We start from the raw sequence: 25,958 nt of genomic DNA, 5'->3' as shown, positions 1-25,958 counted from the left end.
TGTGGAAGGATCCTCGTATGGGATGGTCAGAGGGCCGACGGGCCTAGCTTCTGAGCCTATGAGCGGGGAGCTATGTGCACATAGGAGACATTGGGAACAAAAGGGAATACAACAGAGTAAGCATTCATGATTAATATTAGTTAACTATCTACCGTGTGTGTAGGTAGTGAATAGACTCATTCTAAGTAGTTATCAGTTTAGCTATCTACCGTTCGTGTAGATAGAGTTGAGAACAGACCCACTCGAAGCTGAGGTTTGAATATAAGAGTAAGCGTTCATGATATGCTTATTATTTATGAGTTGAAATAGACTCTAGAAATTGCCTACCACTCACTGAGCTTTGTGAAGTTCATTCTTTTCTTTCATGTTTTTCTTCCCAGGTAGCGAAAGGTGAGGAGTTCCAAGGTGCTGCTAAGGTCAAGGTCTGCCATAAGCCACAATTACACTTCGGGACGGGGGGGAGGGGGGGGATTGTTTACGTTGTTGTTGTAAACTTTGTGGTTAAGTCTTGGAGTTATATAAAAGTTACATTGTTATAATAAATGGCCTAATAAATCAATTGTTATTATCTCCTTGACTTAAAGTTTACTCAGTATATTAAAAAGGTTCAAATGGGAGTAGGTATCACAAAAGGGTGGTATCTGCAGTCCTTCACACCTCTTCTCGGGCTCAAGAGTGCGGGCACGAGACGGGATGTGACAATATGCCCTTGTTTGGTACAAGTTTTGAAGCTTTAAGCATGAGAATAAGTTATTCTCATGCATTCCTTTATACCATGGATAATATCCATCCAAAAGTATGTGTTTTCTTGATGTACATTCTCTCCCTTTTTAATACATGAATTTATTCTTTTTATTTTATATTATTAATATTAATTAATATATGAATATAATTTATAATTTAGAAAAATTATATTAAATTTTAAATTATAATATTTGAATTTAACTACTCCATATTCATAAATAAAGAAATTAATTATATAATAAACATGCATTAATACTATTAATTCATTAATAAATTATATATGTAGTTAATTAATTTATTATTTTATTATTTATGAGATTATTTTTAATAAGTATAATTAGTTTCATCATTGAATAATTATAATTCATTATTTTTAATCACAAAATGTTATATTGAGTTTTTAAACTAATTTTCATTATTTTATTAATTAATACAACATATTTATATAAATTCATCAAACTGATACATCAAATATGTTATCAAGTAACTTTAATTATAAATTACACTTTACAAAATATTTGTAATTAATAACTTTATTAATATTATTATTTGATAGTTAATAATTAATTTTACTCAAAACTTTGAATTGAATTTATTGTTTTATCAATTAATCTATCAAAATTTTATAGAGGTGTCCATGATTATTATTATAATAAAACACAACGCTAATTTAGTACCACAAAATTTTGATAAATTCTATGTACAGAAATAAATCATCCTTTATTTTCAACAATCTTATTCCCAAACTTAATTTCTAGACATCTTTAAAAACTTAAACCAAACAACCCTTAAATATCTTCTAAATGATATATATATTATATATATATATATATATATATATATATATATATATATATATAATTATATTATATATTTCTAAATATACAAATTAAATAACTCATACACTAGTAAATCTTATGAAAATGTTGAAAATAAAACTCGAGCATAACACAATTATAAGTTGTATACATGATATTCTTTAAACAAAGCATATCAATTGATTGATATACCAAATATATTGCCATGTAAATAGGATAAAATCGTAAAGTTAAAAAAATAAAAAATCTGGATTTAATTTTCTTTTTTGCTATATGTACAATTTTAGAAAATTATTGCTATACCCTTTTATGGTTTTTTGCTACCCATGCAATTTTCCTAATATAGAGAGAATGAATAGAGATAGATTAGTAAGTAAGAATGTATAACAACATTAGAAGATATCCCTCCTTTATATAATACAGTTAGGTAAACTGCTTATATATTTTCGATCATACAAAATAAATGTTACAATAATAATCATCTTCCTCCTATCCTGAATCAACAATACCATATGAAAATTAAGGACCCCTCTAAATGGTATACAATTACCATAATTCAATGTGCAATTTTCTAAACTCGATACTCGACATTATAAATGAGAAACTAGTATTGAAAATGAAAAGAAAAATAAGATGATATTGGAAAAAAAGAAAAAGGAACAGCGTTGTCTCAGTTAAGCAAGTCATCCTCCAACTTTGGCTACTTTTCTTTGCTGAATTTGGCCTGTTAATGGACACTGCATTTCTGTCCAACTTATGGGAACCATCACTGCACCTAAAATTACATTCAAACACAATCAACCGCAATAAACCCTTTCAAATGAAGAACTCGAGACTAGTTCATATAATTCAAGAAAGCTGGACCAGTAAAAAAAAGTAAATAGAACATACTTGATCGTAGAAAGAGTTGGCATTTTGAATAAGAGGCATGTCCATGGAGGTCAATATTCATTCATAATCAAGTAATAGCAGAAGACTCAAAGTACTAAAATACCATAAAGAATTTACATGATGCTCCTATACATGTATGTTAATGTCAAATGTCTTTATTTCATAAAATTGAAACTTGAATGAAGTTACTTTTAGTCCTCTTGAACTTTGATTTGTAACAATTTAGTCCCTATGTTTTCAATTTTGTAACAATTTAGTCCTTGAACTTTAGTATGCAACAATTTAGTCCTTGTATTTTCAAAATTGTAGTCCCTAACACGTAAAAAAAAAAAAAAATCAAATTTTAATATTTTAGGTAGACTTTGTATTTTATAAAAATATTGGTTTACTTAGGTATGAAATCTCATTAAAACTTAACATTATGAAAGTTTCTCTAATAATAAAAAAACCTCAAGGCACACGCCTTCTCTAACCTAACACCTAGGCACATGCGGCACATGCCTGAAAGCGTCTTTCAAAACACTTGTTACAACAAACCCTTTCAAGTGAGGAACTAAGTACACAAGACTAGTTCATATGATTCATGAAAGCAAGAGCAGTAGAAACCAAGTAAATAGAATGTATTCGATCGTAAAAATAATGGGCATTTTCAGTAAGAGGAATGCTTATGGGGATCACTATTCATTCATAATCAAGTAATAACAGAACATTCAAAGTGCTAACATACCAGAAAGAATTTACACGATGCTCCTATACTTGGTTAATGTCAAACGCCTTTATTTCAAAAAATTGGAACTTAAAATGAAATTTGAGATTAATATTAATATTTTTTGCCAATGTCTTTAAGAATATCTAGGGTTCTATGCATATGTTTGAGCACTCTCATGGTCAAGTCAAGCGGAACTCTGCTTTTAATGATTAATTTGCTGTCCTATTCGATTGAATTTGAAAGATAGGAATACCGATTACTTTAAATGTCATGAAAGGAAACAATAACTTTTTAGGCTTCACAAAAGTACCGTTAGTCTTACCTGCTGTGCTCTCTGCAGAGACCACGCCGAGTTCATTTTTTGCAGTTGATAGATGATAGGCCCTTGCATCTCCAAGAGAAAGCTTTCGGAGAGAACTTGTCAAGGAAATTTGGGGTAAGAAATAAATGCACACAAATCAAAACCTCCAAGAATAGTGTGAAAAATGATCAGGAAAAATGATGAAATATAATTCGCAAGAAAAAGAACTGAGAATAATATGAAGAGACACCTGGTAACATTTCAGTTTTCAAGATACATTTTTTTTATTTAGCAATCTTTGGCCCTCCAATGGCACAATTTTACAAACAACTATGGATACTGCTGGTTTCTTATAATTCTAGTTTATGGTGGGAAGAACTAGTTGTTGCTTACATTTCCCGTTAGCTTAAACCTATTTTAATGATGGTTAAATTACAAGTTTAGACCCTAAATTTTTAATATTTTGTCTAATAGATCCTCAACTTTATGAAGTAATTAATGAGTTCCTAAACTTTCAATTTTATGTCTAATAGGTTTACTAACTTTAAGAATGTCTAATGAATTCCTAAACTTTCAAGTCCATATGTACTAGGCTCATGAACTAGTGATTTTTTTTTTTTTTAAATTCATGAATATAGGTTCAAGCAACACAAACCCAGAACTTTGGCCTTTTAATTTTGTGTTCAATAGGTTGGTGAATTTAAAAAACATCTAATAAGGTATGGATCTATTAGTAACAAAATTGAATATTCAGGAGCCTATTAGACCGTTTAAAAGTTCAAGGGACCTATAAGACAGCAAAGTTCAGAGATTAAACACTTTTACAGTTCAAGGACCTGCTACACAATTCTAAACGTTTTAAGGTCTAAGATTTTATTTGACCTAAACAAGATGATCCTTTGACCATGTGTGACAAATGAAGAATTCTGCACCAAAAATCTACCAAACAAGTCCTTTGCATCCTTTATGAACATGCAACAGAGGAATTTCAGGCAGAAAGGATACAACAAGAGCTTTCACAACGTCACCAGGACGAAATGACAAATGCATATCTACTTTATCGATCTCCATTGCTCGAACATCTTGTTGCCTACAGAAATGATTTTTAGGTGGTTTAAGACAGAAAGCATGAATAATGTTTCAAAGTAATATTTCCCAAATAGAATAGATTAAACGACATTTCAAATAAAAGACAGATAATATAAAATATATTTATACCACCTAATTGAAAAAGCAGTATAATGAAGGCTTTCTCATGAAAAAAATGGATTTGATGAGTAAGCATGAGAGTCTTCTTCCTCCTTAGGATAAGATAAATTTTTTCAATTTTAAGTCAATTTGATTATTTAATTATACCATTATAACAATATGAAAAGCAAAAAATTTCTTGTTCAGTTGTTTGCCACTTCCATCATTGTAAGCAAACTTATACTTCTGAAAAGCATGTAATATGAAACAATGTCCTTAGTTAAATTTTCTAATAAAATAGAAGAAAGTTACATAAGAACCATAACAAATTAAGAAGATGAAAGAATATCGTATGAATGAAATGGACAGGCTTAAACGAACTTCCACCCCCACCATGTTCAAGGGGTACACGTCTGATTTAGCAAGCTTTCAATAAAAGCACAAGAAACGCCTTCCCATATTCTATTGGGAATTGGCATGGGTTGTAAGTGGTAACAGCACACAGGCAGCAAAGCAAAATACTTCGCTAGTTGGCAGTCCCCACATTCCTTTTTCTTATTTATTATTTTTTTTAATAATGACTAAATGAAAGAATACAAGAGCATACAAAAAGAAGAGTCCACAAGAGGGGCAACCTACAAACTCTGACTTCAAATCCAACAAAATAAGACCTTATAGATAATTACAATGGACACCCACAAGGACAACGTCAAACCTAACCTAATACAAAACCAAACCTTACTCAGACTCGAAGGCCTTTCAAACCCTCTAAAAGGTCTATGGTCTTTTCTCTCCCCAAAGTCCCCATACAATGGTACAAAAAGGAGGATGGCGAGATCGCTCCGCAGGCTCAAACATCTCTCTACAACCTCTATGTCAGGCCAAATCTATGCCAACCTCCTACAAAAACAACTCTATACAGCATAAGCAAAGCACATCCCCAAAGAATGACCAAGATCCTCCACTGCTCTCCTACAAGGGATGCAACACAACGACACATCAAATTGGGCACCCTCCTCAAATCCTATCTAAAGTGTTTTTTCTTAAATGGAGAACATGCCAGACAAAAAATTAACCTTTGGAATTTTCACCTACCACAAGGAAAATACCAAATCACTCAAGGGAGAATAAACAAAGAAAAATGGATTTACACAAAGACCCTTTCAAGGGACTAGGGTTCTAGATACATATATCCCTCCTCCCAAGGCTACAACAAATAAGCATTAGCAAAAGCAAAACTCCCTATATTCCTGTAACAGCAAGGGAATGGTCGTTGACTCAGGTGGCAATACTAGCTTTGGATTGATCTTTCCCCATCTGTCCATAACACAACACCTTTCAAATTCTAAGTTGTCATAAGTGTGATTCACTACATTGTCACCATTCTGATCTCCAGTTTACCTCAGCACATATCGGTTCTGGAAACTATTCCATCTGTTTTCTTTCCTGCCTCTCTCTTTCTTCAACCACTCTCATGAGGATTACTCCAAAGGCCAAAGTGTCTTCCCATGATGGTCCTAAGCTGTCTCCACTGCAATCAATCCTTTCTGTGCATACCAAATACATTCCAACTTCTTTACCACCATTTGTGGAACTTTTCTCAAATCTACCCCAGCTCCTTGATTTTCTCCACCTCACCAAGCCTTGGTTCAATTTTTCATTAGCTACCATCCCAAAACTGCAATAGTTTTTTTCCACTTTCAATAAAGAATCCAGTTGATTCAAACAGCTTCAAAAGATACATCCTAAGAAAAAATTCAAGAGTTCTAAACTTACAACACCAAAAACATACCTATCACCAAATTTCAAGAGTTTTATATACTCTCTAGATGTGCCCTCTGCACCAATCACAGCTTAGTTACAATAGGCCCCATAGTTACATCACATTGTGCACAGAGAATGGCTGTAGTCCTACACATTTCCTATTGTAGGATAATAATCATGTTTTTATAAGAAACATTTCATTGATTAATGAAATAGGGGAAACTCCAACGCCAATAGGCATATTTACTAACAATCATGGTTTACCACCTTCGCAGCAACATATCTAGGAGGCAATGGTTTCTTCAACAAAGAAATAAAGCTTTCAATTAGGCAGAAAAAAAATAATAAATTCAAATTTATTGGTGTCAATGCGTTTCAGGATATACCACCTCCTTTTCAAAGGTGCCACTGCTTGCCCCAATTGAGTCCATCTACGGCCAAACCTCAATTTGTGGACCAAGGTGGGATTCAACAAGCACTTGCTCGATTATTTATCGATTATTTAGGCCTTCTGGCCTTTCTCAGTACATCTCGCCAGATTTAGGCCTTCTAACTTATCGATTATTTAGGCCTAAATAACTTTTTCTAACTTATCGATTATTTAGGCATTCTGGGCCTTTCTTAGTACATCTCGCCAGATTTAATACCGAGATTTTACTAATTTTTTCAAATATTATGGGATATACCCAAATCTTATACTAAATTTTATATATTTTCAAATTTTATCCAAATTTGTTCATCTTTACCAAATATATATTCAATTCTTACATAATTTTTGGCCAATTATTGTTTCCACAATTATAAGAATTTTTAAATTTCCAAATGAATTTACCAATTAGATTTTTTCAGATGGATGATTCATTTTGATTTTAAAATTTTGGGAAGATTAAATTTTGCAAAAAATATTAGGTAAGATATGGAAAATATATAAAATTTCGATATTAAGATTAATATCAAAATTTTATAAATTTTCCATTAATTTTTTTGAAAAATTTAATATTTCTTAAAATTTAAAAATAATAGGTAAATTGATTTGGAAATTAGAATTGGGTTAAAAATTTTGATATAATATTTGGTAAAGATAACTAAATTTGGAGAAAAATTGAAAATATATAAGATTTGGGTATATTATATAATATTTAGAAAAAATATTAGAATCTTGGTCTTTAGTCTATCGAGAAAGGGCCAAAACAATCGATAAGATAAAAAAAAGTTTTTTTTTAAACTAAATCTCGATGGTTGATCTCGACCGATGTAAACGATAAAAATGTAATGTTGTGTTGTGTATGTTATGTATCGCTTATGCACTACTGATGATGAATATGTAAAGTTCATGTCCCCAGCAACAATGCCATAAACTTGTAGTATTAAATTTGTTATCTATCTTTATCTTTTGCGTTGTTTATGAATGAATGAATGAATGATTATGCTCTATGCGCTCAAGTGCTTTGCGATAAAGATACTATTGCGATACTACGTTCTAAGTGTATGCGTTGATAGTGATATGTTTCGTAGTATGCGATGATGTAGTATGTGTCACAAGTTTCCTTGCGCTGGAACCAAGTATAATTCCAACGCAAGTTTCTCAGAATGACCTGAGGTCGAACACGGGGATTGTTGTCGTTTAGATGCAATACTAATGTGGTAAATGCGCCGGTTATCATCTTCCGGCGCAATCGCAATCTGGTTATACCCTGAATAGTCGTCAAGAAAGCAAAAGAATTTATTCCCCGCAAGCCGATCTATGGTTTGAGCAATAAACGGGAGTGGAAAGTGGTCCTTCTTTGTGGCCAGATTTAACTTACGATAATCCATGCATATTCTCCACCCCGTGGTTGTTCTGGTAGGAATTAACTCATTTTTGCTGTTGGTGACGACTGTCATACCTCCTTTCTTTGGAACGCACTGCACTGGGCATACCTAGCTGCTATCAGATATGGGATAAATGACGCATGCATCAAGCCACTTCACAATCTCTTTCTTTACAACCTCCCTCATGGCGGGGTTCAAACAGCGCTGCCTCTCTATGGATCCTGTTTTTTCTTCTTCAAGACGAATCTTATGCATGCAATACGAGGAATTGATCCCTCAAATGTCCACTAAGGTCCATCCCAAGGCTTTTGCGTTGTTCTTAAGGATCTGAATAAGTGCTTCCTCCTTTTCTTTGCTCAGTGAGGCAGAGATTATAACTGGTAAAGTGTTATTGCCTCCTAAATAAACATATTTGAGGTGCACTGGTAACGCCTTCAACTCCAACATGGGTGTTTCTTCCAAAGATGGCTTAGTTCACTGCGTTGCTCGTTCAGATAACTTTATTGTTTCAAAATCTGGTTCAGTTTGTATTGCGACGCAATTCTCCTCCCACATTGCGCCAATCCCAAAGTCTTCTTCCTCCGATTCTTCTCAAGACTCGTGCCAATGTTCTTCCTACAACTCTCCAACATACTGACGGTTTTCCATATCACCTGGGTATTTCAATGCATTGAGAACGTTGAACTTGGCTTGCTGATTGTCGACTCTTATGGTCAGTTCTCCTTTTTGTACGTCGATCAGCGCTCACCCTGTTGCGAGAAACGGGCGACCCAAGATGATAGGCACCTCAATGTCAGCTTCATAATCCAATATAATAAAGTCAGCAAGAAAGATGAATTTATCCACTTGCATAAGTACGTCTTCTATTTTGCCCTCTGGATGCGTTATTGATCTATCGGCCAACTGCAACGTAACTGTGGTGGGTCTTGCATTGCCGATGTTAACTTCTTGATGATTGACAAGGGCATCAGGATTATACTAAGTCACACAGCACATTTCCGACTTCTTTTCCCCCTATTGAACATGGCAATGTGAAACTCCCTGGATCTTTCATTTTAGTGGAGATGTTGTTCTGAAAGAGCGCACTACACTCATACGTTAATGCGACCGTTTCATTCTCCCCGATCTTCCTCTTGTTGGTGAGTATGTCCTTGAGGAATTTCACATAACTCGGCATTTGTTCCAACGCTTCTATTAAGGGAATGTTGATATGTAACTGTCGGAGAACATCCAGGAACCTCTTGAATTGTTTGCTATCATCTTTCTTTTTCAACCTAGACGGGAAAGATAGAGGATCCCGCCGTACTTCCTGATCACTTGACTGTTCATTGAGGTCCCTTGCTTGCTGTGTTTTAGGAGCTGGGGGTTACAGTGACTTGGATTCTGAGTCTTGTTGAGATTCATTCTTTGTAGAGGTAGTTTCTTCTGAACTGGTAATTCTGTTGTTTGTGGTTGAGTGGTCATCATTGATGATTGAGTCTACTGGCCTTTTCACTGAATCCGGTACTGGTGGCATGGGGACCGTCGTCTTGCCACTTCTCAATGTCACTGCTTGACATTGTTCTTTGTCGCGTGGTCCCCATGCTTCCAAGCTGCTGGGCAGCGTACTAGGCGCTCTATTTTTAAGCTCGATCACAAGCTGTTCAACTTGCACCTCCAAATTTCTAAGGGAGGAAGCCTGCGACTGCTTGATTGCCTCATTCTTCTCAATATATTGTTTCAATAGTGTTTCCAAAAACGAGGTACTCGAAGAGGTGTTAGAAGAGGACGGTTGGTCGTGTGGCTGTATACTCTGAAAATTACCTTGGCTGTGATTCTGATTAAGGAAAACCAGAGGATTACCTCGATTCCCGGGATGACTGTTCTGATGATTCCTTTGGTCCCCCTGGTTGTGATTCCCTCCCCAACTGAAAGTTGGGTGATTCTGCCAACCAGGGTTGTAGGTGTTGCTGCATGGTTCATTGTGAATAAAGTATACGAATTGTTGATTTAACGGGCAGACTTCCACTGAATGTCCCTTTCCACATTGGATGCAACTTACTGCTGCCACTTGCGTCAGCGCATTGGCTTGCGCTGCACTTTGAGAGAGATGTCTTTGATTAATAGCCATAGTCTGGAGGAGCGAGGTTACTGTGGCCATCTGGGCGGCCAGGGTGGTCATTGTATCAGCTGGTACAATGGCACTTTCTGCTGTTCTTCGTTCCAAGCCTCTTTCCTCATACCCGTTATCCATCCAATCATCTGTATTTCACGAAATGCGATCTAAGATGATCTTCACTTCCGTATACGTCTTGTCCATTAACCCTCCTGCCCCGGAGGCATCAGCAACTGCTTGCGTTGATCGATCCAAGCCGTTATAAAAAGTCTCCATCAGAACGCAATCGGGAATCCCGATGTGCGGACAGTTCTTCACTAATTGTCTGAATCGCACCCAATCAGTGCTCAAAGTTTCATATCCCATCTGTTCAAAATTTAACACGTCCTTCCGTCTTCTTGCATTGACGGCGGGCGGGAAAAATTTCTCCATAAACCTCTCAACCAACTGGACCCATGCGTTGATTTCATTTGGCTCTAGTGACTGAAGCCCACCTCTTTGCCTCATCCCACAGTGTATACTGTTCAAAGTTTTTTTTTAAACTAAATCCCGGTGGTTGATCTCAACCGAGATGGACCGAGAAAAACTATTTGAACGAATTTTTAAAAATGGTGCTAGTTGTAAGATGAAAAGTTAAAGATGCTATTTCTGATAATTTTCAGACATGTACCTAGGCTTCAAGACAGGTCAAATTGAAGGAAAGGAACCAATATTTTTTCTTGTGTAAGTTTTTCTTGACTTAATTTATTCCTGATTTTATTTTGAACAAGAAATCGTAAGCACAAAGCTCATGTTGAACAACGTGAAGTGCGTGAGGTTCTTTACATTGCATATTAGGCTTTCTAAAATAATGTTTCCATCAACATAACTTTTATCCTAATTCACATAACACTTGATCATCTAATTTCCATGCACTATGAATTAACAAGATAGAGTAAAGGTTGTCGAGAAAATGCAAAAATAAATCGAAAATTGGAACATGGTAGAAGAGCTTTTTACAGAAAAGGAAAAAATGCATGCGGAAAAAAAAAAAGAACACCGAATAAATAAAAGCTTCATAAAAGCACATTTCAAACCTTATAATTCCAGTAAACTTCTCTTTCACAGACTTTGGACCAACACACATGATATCAGCTGATGCCATTTTAGACATTACTTTTGTGACCTACAATTAAGGTAAGGATAATAAGAAATACTGTCCTAGACATCCATAGACTGATAATCTAAACATCAATCAAATTCAAGATGGATACCAAGAGAGGAAAAAAACTATCGACAAGTTAAGAGTTAAGAGTTGGAAGAAAAATCATAGTTGGTAGAATTCATGGGGTCTTATGCCCTCGAGGCTTTAAAGGTGTAAGCCTCAATTAGTAGTGTTCAGAACACTGTAAAGGCAAAAGGAATGATCACAGCCATGTGACGTGTTATTTAAACTTTAAAAGCTTATTGTTTTATCATTGGAAAGAAGCCCACACTATAAAAGATAACCTGTGTATGTCTTTATTTGGACAGTCCAAAAGAACGTTGGTAGCAGTGAGGTGGACTGCAACAAAAACACTTCAGAAGCAACCAAAGGTAAGACGTTTCTTTTTTTCTTTTCCTTTTTTTGAAAAGAAAGGAGCACTTTTCATAGATAAATGAGAAGAGACTAATAGTAATGCTCAAAAGTCAAATCCATATGAAACCCAAAAGGGGAGACGAAAAGAACAATAACAGAAAATAAAATAGAGCAACAAGACATAAATAAATTATGAGAGCAACAAGCATTACAATTGAGATAAATATTTTGAATAGTATATTCTGCAAAGTTTTTAGAAAGTGAACACCACACCATAAAGAGGCCTTCAAACGAGATGAGTCAAACCAATCATTCCAAGGAAGATGCTTGTTGTGAAAAACCATCTAATTGCATTCAAACCATAATTTGGATAATATGCTCTTTTTTGGTTTATAAGATACTACTTCATTGATAGATGAAATATCCAAAGGTATATAAAAGAACCCGATTAAAATGAATACAAAAAATGATTCCAATTAGTAAAAAAATAAAATAAACAATAGATAAAGAGAAACTATGGCTCTTGATGGCCGGTAAATTTTTCAAAACTTTTACACCAAAAGAATGCGTTGAAAATAGCAAAATCAAGGACAGATTTGACTTTGTCTCGGAAGATTCTAACATTTCTTTGGGAGATTTGGGAGATATAGCCTTTACTGCATTGCATTAGACCATAAAACTTTTGACCTTGAAGCTCCGACTGGACCAATCAATATATGTAAGATGTTTTCCTTAACCCACTGGATGTTGAAGATTGAAGTCAATGTTTGGGATGCTAGCATGGGTTTGGGTAATATGATTTTTTTCCTATTTTTTAGTCGTTGTTTTGTTAACTCTATATCTCCTAGTGTATTTTACATCAATTTTTATGATGATTTTGAAAGAAAAACTTAATCTATTCATTTTAAAATGAATTTTTATGTTAGCTCTGTCTTTTGTAATCCTGTATTAATTCATTTGGTTCATTAATTTCCATGACAATAATGTATGAATAACAATGATTTAATTAATTTTATATATAAAAGGTAGTTTTCAGTAACAAAGTTAAAAAGCTTTGAAATTAAGTTCTATAAAAAGTTCATTTTGCCTTTAAATTTCTAATTTATCTTTTTTTTTAACTAACAAAATTTATCTTTCAATAACAAAGTAGTAAAGTTTGAAATTTAGTATGCTAACACATTTATAACAAAGTTAGTTTTGCTTTAAATCTCTAAATTATCTTTTTTTTCTTGTAGTCATGAAATGAATTTTATCTTTGAGGTTTGCATTTAATAGCATTTTGATAGCTCTTAAAAGAGGTATAATTCCTAGCTTAATTTTGGCTCGTTAATAGATTTTTAATGTTAATTATCCTATTCTGTAGGTATTGAGAACTGAAGAGGTAGAATCGAGCAATTGGAGTCAAACGGGATTAATTTGAAGCAATTTGGAGGTGATTTGAGTATCTGAGATTCAAAAGAGGAGAAATGACCAAAGTGCCCATGACCAGAGCGTCGCAACCCTTGTTCAACGCTCTAACACAATACTGTAAAGCAGAACCCGGACTTCAAAGGAGGAGAAATGACCAAAATGCCCCTCTGACCAGAGCGTCACAATCCTTGTTCAACGCTCTAACGCAACGTTGTAAGGCAAAACCTGATGATACAGGGCAGCGTCGCAATGCTACCCTTAGCGTTGCAATGTAGAATTGCAACACTGCGATGATTAAAAGAACGCCAACGCATCCGCACATGTGTGCTCACCGCAAGCAAGCGTTGCACGCAGCATTGGGCCTCTACTCCAACGCTCGAGAGTTGCTGTCGACAAGAGCATTGCGACGCTCTTGCTAGCGTTGCAAGGCCACGCCTATGGTATAAATGCTCTCTTTCTGAATTAGGTAAAGAGGGAATGAAAAATCTGATGGTGGCCGAGGAGTGGCTGATAGTTCTTCTCCTTTATCTTTTTTGTATCTTTAGGTTAGATTTTTATTTTCTTTTGGATTGTAAACGATGGATTGGATCTTCCTCTTCGATTTGTCTATGGATTGCTCGAGGTAATGGTTTTCTGTCTAGTTTTTTTTAGTTTTAATTCTTTGCTAATTTCTTGGGAATTTTGTGTTCTTAAAATAAATTGCATGTTGAATTTGTGTCTTCTTCAAATCCATTATAATTTCTAAAAGCATAACGGTGAGGTTGACTGTTCATCCATAATCGTGCATGACTAATCGATTTTTAGTTACATCACGTTCTTACCTGAATGTCTAGCTAAAAATCAATTAAGTAGCATTAGTTAATTGTGCATTTGATGGCTATTCCTAGGATGCATGAACTGCTAGGTTTGAAGATAAAATTGGTTAATTGAACATGGCTTTCCTAACAATTAATCGACACAATTGAATCCTAAATCGTAATGCATGTGTTTTTAGTTCTATATGGCCGCTATCCAACCTAGTAGAAATTAGAAGCATGTAGATTAGTTAGGATATGGTCTTTCCGACCTTAATCAATAATTATGATGCTTTCTTGAGTAGATTCTTGCTAATTGTCCACCTTTGCAGAGGCTAGTTAGATCGCATCGACTGAGTAGTTGTACATACATGAATCAATTGCATGTTTAACTTTCAGAAATCGAGGATAGAAATTGCATTGAATGGCTCTAGAAACTAGATAGATCAATCCTAATTTACATTTATCCCTTTTGTTTTAATTTCTTGCATGTTTTCATTTTATCCAAAACCAAAACCCTGTTTTTACTGCTTTTTATAGTCAATTTAACTTAAAAGAAGATTAAATCCTGGCCTCCCTGTGGTTCGACCTCGTACTCGCCGCTTATGCTACTTGTTAGTATAAGAAGTAGGTTTCGGTGATTTATAAATATTTTGTTTTTGTGTTGGTTTGGAGTCGAATTAACATCGATTTTCGATACCGAACACATTCTTAATCCATCAGTCAGTTTTCTATTTTTCATGGGAAAATGAAGGAGAAGGAAATGAGAAATTGAAGGGAAAAGGTGGAGAAAGGAGGAAAGGAAAAAAAAATTGTTGGTGACCACTAGTGGATGACAATCACCAACGATGGTAGGTGTGTAATGGCCAGTGAAGAGAATTTGATAACCCATGAGCAGCATGATTGATGCAACACTCTAGTCTTTAGAACTCCTAGATGAAAGAATCAATTTCTTATTTTTTGAGCATGTGAAAATGAGTAAAAAGGGGAGAGAGATGAAGAGAAGAAATAGGGGAAAACAGAAAAACAAAACCCTAGTGACCAGCAGCATGCAGTGTGGGTGACAAAACATCTGACCATCCACGAGTCCACAACTAGCATAATTGACACATTGCTTCAAGAGGAAGATCCTAGAATAAGGGAGATTGTTTTTATTTTTTTTATTCTTGTGAAAATAAGGAAGGGGAAAAGAATGAGAAATCCAAGGGAAAACGGAGGAAGAAAAATAGTTGCCAACGACCAATGATCACAGGCAATCTGTTGACAAAAATTCTCGACTATCACCAGCAACTATTCATTGATCAAAGACGATCACAAAGGTCAATTGATCATGGCATGATGATCAGTTGATTGTTGACGGTCAAGACGGCTCGTCGGTTGTCGAGCGTCATGACATTTTGGTTGTTGACCATCAGTAAGGTCGATCATTAACAATCACAACAATTAGTCGTTAGCGGTGGTCCGTCACCGGCAATCAAGATGATCGGTCGCCAACGGTTGAGTCATCGATAGTTAACGGTCATAATGGTCGATCGCCAGCCAACAGTTGGTTATCGACGGTTAAGACGATCAGTCGATCGTCGACCATGACAACAATCAGTCACCAAGGGTCATGACATTGGTCATTGGCCGTCACTATGGTCGTTTGTTAATGGTCACGACGATCATGACGATCGTTCACCGACAATGACGGTCAAGGCAACCGCTCGATAACAGTCGAGACAATCAATCGTCGACGGTCGATCATAAAGTCGACTAATGTTTGTTGCTCACGGTCATCGACGACTATTGGCAAGAGGTAGGAGATGAAGGGAATTTTTTCTCAGACCTATGACATTCATTAAAAATCATATTCCAAACCATTTGGTTTCTTAATCCCAAGAATATTATTCCAAGTGCCCAAACATGGTTTTGACTTCAAATGTCAAATCTCCCTAATTCCAAATCCATGGGCCAAACACCCCCTAAGAGTTTAACACATCAAAGATGCAAAATTACCATTCTTTTTAAAACAAAAAACAACACTTTACCAATTTGGAGGTGGTGTGTGGAGGAGCATGATGTTATCTTGGCCAGACAAAAAGGATGTAGACATCTGGTTGAGGAGTTCTTGCTCCATCCTCTTTTTCAATAGTAATGAAAGTTTTTGTGGCAAGCTGAGATGTGCGCTATTGTTTGGGGAATCTGAAGAGAGGAACAATAGAATTTTTAGAATTTGAGAGACCTCCACGTGTCAATTTGGTCTTGTATTTGTTTCAACGTGTCTCTGTGGGCGTATGTAACTAAGTTTTTTGTAATTATTCGCTTGGACTTATATTGCTAGACCGGATGCCCTTTTTGTAGGTTGCCTCTCGTTTTGTATGCTCTTAATCTTTCGTTTTTTTTTTTTTTTTCTCAATGAAAGTTCCAGCTATCATCTGAAAAAGAAACAATAATTCTTCTATTTTTATCTAAGTGAAAGTTTGGTTATTCATCTAAAAAAGGAACAACACTTTTTATTGAAGAAATGAAAAGAGATTAATACTCTGCTATATCAAACTCAAAAACAAATGAGGAAAGGGAAAACGGGGGGTGGAAGCAACTATAGCCTCAGTCCATCATCAGGTCAGGTGCTAAAGTCAAAGAGTGATGGCAATTTAAATATCATGCACAAATAGATGACAAGGGCAAAAGAAACTTACTCGAGCTATGACAATAGATCCAGGAGCTGGAACAGCACCATGGGCCTTATGACCAGTCACTTCCACAGTTGATCTCTAAAAATGCAAATCAGGCATAGCGTCAACATCAGAGGCGGAGGATTACACATAAAAATTGAAGATCAAGATATTGGAAAATATTGATGAATGAAAATAAAGTAACCATTTTTTTTATAAGAAACAATTTCATTGATAAATGATATATCCAAAGAGTACAGCAAAATCATCATAAAAATTACAAGATGAGCCAATGGGCAACTCAATCAGATGAAAAATACAAACTAGGGGGTGACAAAAAAGGATAGAAAAATAGAAAGATGTAAAATGGATTGACAATGCAAGAAACCCACAAATAAGGGGAAAACTAAACAAAGCAACAATCCAATGAACATCAAACTGATGCACCCCAAAAGCAGAAACCAGAATCAAGCCAAAAGCGCCTCTGCAGGCGACCCCTTCACAAAGCCAAAAAAAGGAAGGGAAATCGCAGAGCTAGCATTCAAGCCAACAGAGACCCCTCTTGAATCAAAGATGTAGCCATTTTTTCATATGACATCAAGCATTCCAAGTTTTGGATCTCTTTCATGCTCTTCTTTTGTTTTGTCGTCTGTTTTTTGTTTTTCTTTGTCCTAGTGGGTATGGCCATAATACAGAGGCCATTGTCTCTGAACCATGGTGCCAATACAAGAATGTGTGCCCCAAATTGAAAAACTTGTGCAATAGAAAGATCATTTAACTTGCCATCAAGACACTAATTACATGCAATTATTGCATGAAAGTTTTATTCTTCAGGATTACCTTTTAATTTAGCAAGAAATTCACATTTTTATAGGTGCATTCACTTTGGATACCATACAACTTTCACATTGAAAACAATCAATTCCTTTAAATAAATTTGGGAACAAAAACTTAAGATAAAAGAAATTGGGATATCATAGACTAAAATATCAGAGCGTGCTTGTTTCTTTGATAGAAGAACTAATACAATTTAAGCCATGAACTTTTTTATCACTAGTTGGAGATTTATCAAAATTGTCAAGACCATCAATCAACTTAGCATGTCCAATCATCTCCCTCGTCCTGAAACAATGGGTTTCAAAGAAAGTGATGCGATAGTTAGTACCTTTAGAGAATTTACTACAAGACAAGAAATTGCAGGCTAATTTTGGAGCAAGAAGGACGCAGTGGAAGGTAATTTTCTTGGTCAAACGAATGGTTCCTTTTCTTGAAATATAATTGAAACTACCATCGACAATTCATATCTTTTCAATGTAGTACAATGGAGAATGTGAGTCAAATAATCGAGATATACTAGTCATATGGTCAAAGGCTCCAAAATCAATAATCCACGAAGATGAATTAAGACAAATAAAGAGATCAAGGACATTGATAGGCTTCAGCCAAACCAATTTATTTATCAACACTTAGTGAGGATTCGAGAGCTTCCCTATTCTCTCCAAGACTCTCACAGAGAGCTATTACAATCAAGCAAAATATTCAAGATGCCTTAACCCCATAATCCTAAAAAAATATATACACCTCTCTTAGGCTCCCCTAACTAACAATATTCCCTTGGCCCCACACAATCCCTCAACTCTTTCTCACGTATTACATACCTTGCTCTCCCTTGCCTCTCACACGCTTACGTACATACACCTTAGTGACCCGAGGCCTATCATTACCCGCCCCCAAAGAGCCACCTTGTCCTCAAGGTGGAATTCAGGAAACCGTTCTTTCATTACTGATGCTAACTCCCAAGTGGCATCTACCACCAAGCCATTTTCCCATCGAATTAACACCTCTAAAGCTCCCTAATTAGTAGGTGAATCTCGTGCCCCTAATACCTCCTCTGGCTAGAGCACATATGACAAGTCAGGCGTCAAATCTTTGGGGATGGGAAAGACGGGAAAATTATGGTCCATGGCTTTCCGCAACAAGGATACATGGAATACCGGATGTAAGCCTGTACCCACTGGTAAATTCAGTCGATACACCACTTTCCCCACCCGTTCAATGATTTGGAAAGGCCCTATGAATCGAAGGGCCAATTTCGAGTGCTTATATCGAGCTAAGGACAATTGATGAGAAGGTTTCAACTTTAAATAGGCCCACTCCCCAACAGTCAACTCCACATCCCTTCTTTTCTCATTGGTAGCCACAGTCAACTCCGAGGATACCCATGCAACCGAACCACTTCCCGAACAAAAATAACAACCACATAGTGTGCTGAGAAAGGGTGTTTTAAAAGAATAAAATAGGCATACTTGGACAATCGATCAACTACGACTAAAATAGTGTCATACCCATCGGATTTAGGCAATTCCTCGATGAAATCCATGGTTATATCATCCCATACTTTATCTGGAATGGGCAAGAGGTGCAACAATCCTGTCGGCACCAAGGTTAGATATTTTGCCCGCAGACAGCACATTCCGCCAAAAACGTGCAAACTCTTGCTTTCATACCCTTCAAGAACACTTCACAGGCTAATCGTTGGTAAGTCTTCAAAGCCCCTTGGTGACCTCCTACTGGACTGTTGTGGAATTCGTTTAGTAAGAGGGGAATGGTAGGAGATGTATCCAGGATAACCAAGCGACCTTGATAGTAAAGTAAGTCCCCTCGCAATGAGTACCCACTAGGCACAGTTTGGCCAAGTAATAACGACTCTTTGATGGCATTGAGCGTGGGATCTGCACGTACCTAATCAACAAAAACTGATGTATTCAGCCCCTCCACCACACCCATTAAACCAAACTCCAAGGCTGGAGGTAATCTCGATAATGCATCTGCTGCTGAATTCTCAGAACCTCGCTTATATTCAATGCTTAAGTCGTATCCCAAAAGCTTCGCAATCCATCTTTGATACTCCCCTGCAATCACTTTTATTCCAATAAAAACTTCAGACTTCTCTGATCCGTTCGTACCACGAAGTGTCTGCCCAACAAGTACAAATGCCACCTCTGTATGGCTAATACGATGGCCATCAACTCCCGCTCATACACGACCTTAAAACGATGTGTTGGAAGTAATGCCGAACTAAAATATGCAAGAGGCCTATGATTCTACATCAAGACAGCCCCAATACCAACCCTAGAGGCATCTGATTCAATCTCAAACGGTTCATTGAAGTTTGGTAGTGATAGGAATGGTAGGGATATCATAGCTGTTTTCAAATGGTTAAAAGCTTCCTCCGTATCTCGATTCCACCCAAAGTTACCCTTTTTTAATAGTTGTGTGAGAGGTAATGTGACCGACCCATAATTAGCCACAAACTTCGGGTAATAACCTGTCAGACCAAGGAAGCTCCTTAGTTCCTTAATATTTTTGGGTTTTAACCACTTCTGCATTGCCTTGATCTTGGACGAGTCAGCTGCTACCCCACCAGCCAAAATCAAATGACCGAGGTATTCAACACAAGGAACGGCAAACTGACATTTCTTCAAATTGGCTACGAAGTTATTGCCCTACAATATGTCTAACATAATCATTAAGTGCTCCACATGGTCCTCCATTGATCGGCTATAAACGAGGATGTCGTAAAAAAAAACCAACACGAATTTTCTCAAACAAGGTCTCAGAATATCATTCATGGCTACTTGGAAAGTCGAAGGAGCATTTCGTAACCCGAATGGCATCACTAGAAATTCGTAGTGGCGTTCGTGAGTCCTAAATGCAGTCTTATGGGTGTCTGACCTTCGTACTCGAATCTGATGGTAACTAGATTTCAAATCTATCTTTGAAAAAACAGTAGCACCAAACAACTCGTCCAACAACTCATCAATCACTGAAATGGGAAACTTGTCTGGTATGGTCGCTCGATTGAGGGCTCGATAGTCCACACAAAACTGCCAACTGCCATCTTTTTTATTGCCGAAGAGAACCGAGCTAGAGAAAGGGCTTCTACTTGGCTGTATAATTCCAGCCGTCAACATCTCATTGACCATTTTTCTGATCTCGTCTTTCTGAAATTGTGGATATCGGTATGGTCGAACATTGATAGGCCCGGTCCCTGGCTCCAATTCGATCACATGATCATGATGTCTTTTGGGTGGTAAAGTAGTTGGGGTCATAAACACCTTCTCAAATTGCTGAAGAACTAATCGGACAGCTTCGGGGATCTGCTGGTCACAAGTGTGGAGTACAACCTTGCTATCATCCTTCAACCCCGTATCTAGAACACTAAGTTCCACCAACATCCCAAGATCTTCCCTTCCCAACATCTTCATCATCGACTTCAAGGAAATTTGGGATTTCACCAAACGATGATCTCCATGGAGGTGAACCATCCATTCTCCCACCTGAAACTTCATAATCCATAAGCAATAATCCATTTCAATTTTGCCCAATGTCTCCAACCACGTTACTCCTAAGATCACACCTGCACTTCCTAATGTAGTGCATTTGATCTTTCGTTGAATGCCATTCATAATTATCAAATAATCCAACTCTTGCCAAATTCTTGTCAATTTGTGAAAATATTGTGTAATGGTATCCCCTCCTTGTCGAATATTGCTGAGTTGAAGATTCAACTCCAATAGTCACATTTGATTGATTGCCCCAATCGAAATACATCTAATTGACATTGTCCCATAAGTCTTTCGCAGTGGAATAACACATGGTTGGAACAAATTTCCTCAGTCATGGAATTCACCAACCAAGTCATAACCATGGAATTTTCAACATCCCACATAGAAAATAGAGAACCATCCTTGGCAGGTGCCTTCTTATCTCCAGTAAGATAACCAATCATACAGTTGAACACTTTGTGACCATTGAAGAAAGTTGTCTCCATTAAATCGAATTGTAGTAATTTGGACTTTCAGAGTATGGCAATTGTCAGAAGCTTTGGCCATTCAATGACTTGTCATCTAACGTGGTTCGTACTAGGATCTTTAACAAAGAGCACTAACCAAAATATAAAATATCACAATAAGCTCACACAGATAAATTGAATACAAAAAGAGAACATCACCAGGGGAAAAAAAAAAGTCAAGCCATGGACAAATAGAAACCAAAAAGAGGAACAAAAAAGATGAAGGTTGCCAAACGAACGAATGTAGACGATTGGAGCAAATGGACAAACGACACAAACTTCCAGTAAGAGGTGACATAAACGAAATTGTGGGTATGTGGGTCTTCGAGCAGAAACGGGTTCAAACAAAAACAGAACAAAATGGATCTTCAATAGGGTCGCGTCGAGCGGTCAAAAGGGTTTGAGATGGTTGGTCAACATTCAACAACGAACATTAACGAAAGCAGTGGCAGTGAAGGCGGCGGAAGTTGGTGGTGCAGCTAGGGGAAGGGTTTTTTTCTTTTAGAGCTTTATTTTGTTTTGCTCTAACATCATGGTGGTAAATTAGAATCTTATTAAATAATTCCACAATTTCTTACTTTATAAACATACATAGGTATGTCTTAAATAGAGAGAAGACCCTAAACATAAAAGGAAAAAATATCCTACCAAAATAATCAAACCTAATTACAGCATATTGAGGAATAAATCAACAACTAAGGCATAAATCAACAAGGGGTTTATCCAAAAGAGGCGGAGGTGCTCACATTTTCAACTTTCATGTTGATGACACACTCCTTTTCTCTGTCCATGACAAATCTATACCTTTTGTTGGTTTTGAGGTTATTTTAGGTCTAAAGATCATCCAAGTCTCTTGGTTTGTTTAAAAATTTGTAGGGATGAGGGTTCACCAGTGGCTAAGTTGTGGGGTTGTATTGTTGCCGTATGGACACTTGAGTATTTGAGGATGCCCTTAGGTGGTAATCCAAGGAAATCTTCCTTTTGGCTACCAATTGCTGATAAAATTGAATATAAATCTAGCTTAGTGGAAAAGCTTATCTATATTGAAGGTGGTAGAATTACCTTGGCTAAATCAATCCTCACAAATATACTAATGTACTACTTTTTCAGTTTTCTCTTGCCCTAGCCAGATTCTTAACTCTTGGAGAAGACGATTAGAGACTTTTTTTTTTTTTTTTTTGAGAGGCAATAAAGAGGAGGGTTAGGGTTAGAGTTATGGTTGGCACATAATGTGCCCTGAAAAGGTTAGGGTTTTTTGTGAATTCTCTTCTTTGAGAGGTTGAACACATGCTATAGAATCCAAAGAATCCTTTGAAATTAGGCACTCTCTGGAGTATTCTTTGTAACAGGAACGATGAATCATTGATGAATCTCTTCTTATTTTTCCCTTTTGCAGCTGGTTGTTGGGAAAGATTATTAGTATTTTCAATTTTCATTGTTGTTGGCCAAACAAAGCTTCAAATGCCCCTCCTTCAACTTATTGCGATTCTCCTTTTAAGGCCCAGGCCAAGATTCTTTGGTCCAATTGGATGTTTGCTATTTTCTGGAGGCTGTGGTTTGAAAGGACTCCAGAATTTTCTGTAATCAAGAAACTGGCAAGGATGTTTTCACTTTTCAGGGATTTGGTTACTTACTTTGCATCTACCCAACCTTCTTTATCTAATTTATCTTGTAATTGTAGCTTAACTCATATATTCACCAATTGGACCTCATTTTTGTAACTCGTTGGTGTGTAGGATATCTCATATCCCCTGCATTTTGTAAATTTACATTACCATAGGCATGATTATGAACTTTGCTAACCTAGTACTTTCCATAGTTAAATCCTAAGATGGCGTCAAAATTAAACCGACAAAGTATCACCTAGCCAAAAAACTATAACAGGATTCTGAGAAAAGTACATTAGATGTTGAATCTCCCTACATCCAGAACGCCTGTTTTCCTTCCTTCAGACTGACAAATCGAAACACATCATATAGAATTCCTTTCCTTTGCTAAAGCACCCCAAACCCGCCTTCAATTCCAAAAGAAAACTCAAATGGGGTTCAAAAAAAGCAATTCCTTTGATCTCAAGACCAAAACATGTGAAGTAAACATCAAAAGATGAAGCAAAAAACAGAAAGAGTGAAGAAAAAGAGTTGTACTAGATCCGAAGAGTCGGTGGGAGGAGGAATAGTGCGGCGGAAACCAGAAAGAGAAGCATAAACAGTGTTGTTGAAGACATAAGCGCCTCTTCCAGGTCTGAAGTCGGAAAAGATTCCGAGAACTTCACCTGGAGTGACGAACTCAGTAGTCTCTTCCTCGCCTTCTTTCATTGTCTTTGAGATTGGAACAGAACAGACTGAGCTTTTCGATTGTAACTGGCGGGGTGACCTTCCCTCTAAATTTGGTTGCACCCAATTTTTCGGGCGGCGGCTCAACCGCCTAGGGATTGGAGTTGGGGTAATGTATTAGTTATTAAATAGGCATTTGGATACTTCTAGGTTATTATGGTTCGATTATGATAGTTTGTATTTAGGGTATAAATTATGAGGAAGGAAATAGTAAATATTTAGCAAATAATAAAAAAAAATGATGAATATAAAATAATAAAACGATAGTAAATAGTAAATATAGTAGCACGTGGGGTTTTGAAATAGTGTTGACCGTAGTTAATTTGAGGTTTTGAAATATTTTTTACTATAGCAAGAGGTGGTTATTATATTTTGATGATAATCCTTGTCCCAAACGCCCCCTAAGTATCTTAAAAAAAAGTTGTTTGAAAAAAAAGTATTTGCAAACAAGTGTAATGTTTTGTAAAAATAGAGTTGAATTTTTGAGAAATTGTCAAAAATAATCTTCTCAAGTATCAACATTAAAAAAACCAGTACGGTTTTTCAAAGCTCGTTAAAATAGTTTTTCTAAGGTCATCTTGTGTAAGAAACTTGAAAATTTGTATTCGACCACATGTTTGGATTCATTAATAAAATATTAGTTTTACCATTATGCCCTCAAATATTATATTATCCTATTATTATTATGTCACCGTTAGAAACCCATAATTTGGCTGACTCTACAAGTTTTGGTTCTAAATTTCTCACTCTCACATTTTGGGGTTTATTTCTCTTTCGCAACACATCTCTTTGCATAAAATCACAAAAACAAGTACATATCTCGATCTTCCCTTTTATTAAATATGTTTGGTTTCTAAAATACATGCTATTAAAAAAAGTGGTTTGTGTGGTTGGTTACGTAAGCTCGATGTGAACACAATAATCTCGCCCAAGATTTTATGCATAGTGCCTAGAGATTGTTCATAAAAGATTTAATCTCGAGAGAAATTGGCATTTTTTTACCGAGTTTCAGTATTCTCCCTAAGATTTTGATGGTTTTTAGAAACATTTTGTTATCTCTGACTTTTTTATTCAGGATATCTCATATAATTATTTGTTTCAGGGGCAAATGGAAGGAGAGTGAGAAAAAAATATGTAGGGGTCAGTTGAAAGATTTAATTGTAGACGTCGAAATAACGTGTAAGGACTTTCTACAAAGAATATGTATATTACATATAAATATAAAAGGCGCAAAATGGGGAGAATCTTTCATTTCATTTCTTTACTTTGATTTTGATTCCTTAGAATGGCGGTTATCGATATCATTTTTCTTCTGATCTTCACTATTATTTGATGAGCAATGTGGGTGATTTCGATACGAGATCTTTCAACGATGTCACGTAAAGGTATGAATATATGCATATTATGTTTGATTTAGTACAAAATGTTCTTTCCTCGATTCCTTTTATTCCACCATACGGTAATCTTATCATTAATGAAATCGACTAAATATTATCTTCTCATGTTCATTAGTGTATTTTTTATGTATCTTGTGTTCGGAATTTGTGTTCTTCATTGTTTTTTATTTAATAATTTTTTTTCAAGATTTTTCTTCAAAGATAATTGTTAGGATTAAGTATGTGCCTGAAGAGTAGTTAGTTGAGATGAATATTTTCCATATTTTGAAGTGTAGAGGAAACTAAGGAATGGAATAGATATGAGTGAAGGGATCGAATCCCCAGCGGAAGCGTGTGAACGCCTTGCATTTAGATAATTGATTTTTAAAGAAACAAAAAATAGAAAACAAATCATGCATTTGTAGGATGAACATTCAAATAAAACATAGGCATGCTTGACAAAGGAAGAATAGGAGAAGTCACAACTTACCTTTGTTGATTCCTCTAGTTTTCTTCTTCCATCATTGTCAATAATCTCAAACTTCTCTAACGTAGAAGAACACCACCAACGAGATTACCTTGCTATCCTCTAGGATTCAAAGAACTTGGAAGTGTGGTCTCCAAGAACCTTGAGGAGGAAAAGGGTAGAGAAT

The 25,958-nt window shown here is 36.1% G+C and overlaps 1 protein-coding gene across 1 annotated transcript; it reads right to left on the bottom strand.

Moving 5' to 3' along the window:
- Positions 1 to 1,942: 1,942 nt before the first annotated feature.
- Positions 1,943 to 24,036, bottom strand: LOC120071144 (exosome complex component CSL4). The gene is made up of 6 exons (XM_039023231.1): positions 23,741 to 24,036; positions 16,766 to 16,840; positions 11,399 to 11,487; positions 4,469 to 4,553; positions 3,485 to 3,566; positions 1,943 to 2,337 (listed from the first exon to the last, which is right to left on the bottom strand). The coding sequence occupies exons 1-6, from the start codon at positions 23,909 to 23,911 to the stop codon at positions 2,246 to 2,248; spliced, it is 594 nt and encodes a 197-aa protein (XP_038879159.1). The 5' UTR covers positions 23,912 to 24,036; the 3' UTR covers positions 1,943 to 2,245.
- Positions 24,037 to 25,958: the final 1,922 nt, after the last annotated feature.

Source organism: Benincasa hispida, chromosome 2 (genome assembly GCF_009727055.1).
Source record: "Benincasa hispida cultivar B227 chromosome 2, ASM972705v1, whole genome shotgun sequence".
NCBI classification, from domain to species: domain Eukaryota; kingdom Viridiplantae; phylum Streptophyta; class Magnoliopsida; order Cucurbitales; family Cucurbitaceae; genus Benincasa; species Benincasa hispida.
Note: the sequence above shows the minus strand (reverse complement) of the source record. Positions and strands in the feature narration are given on the sequence as shown.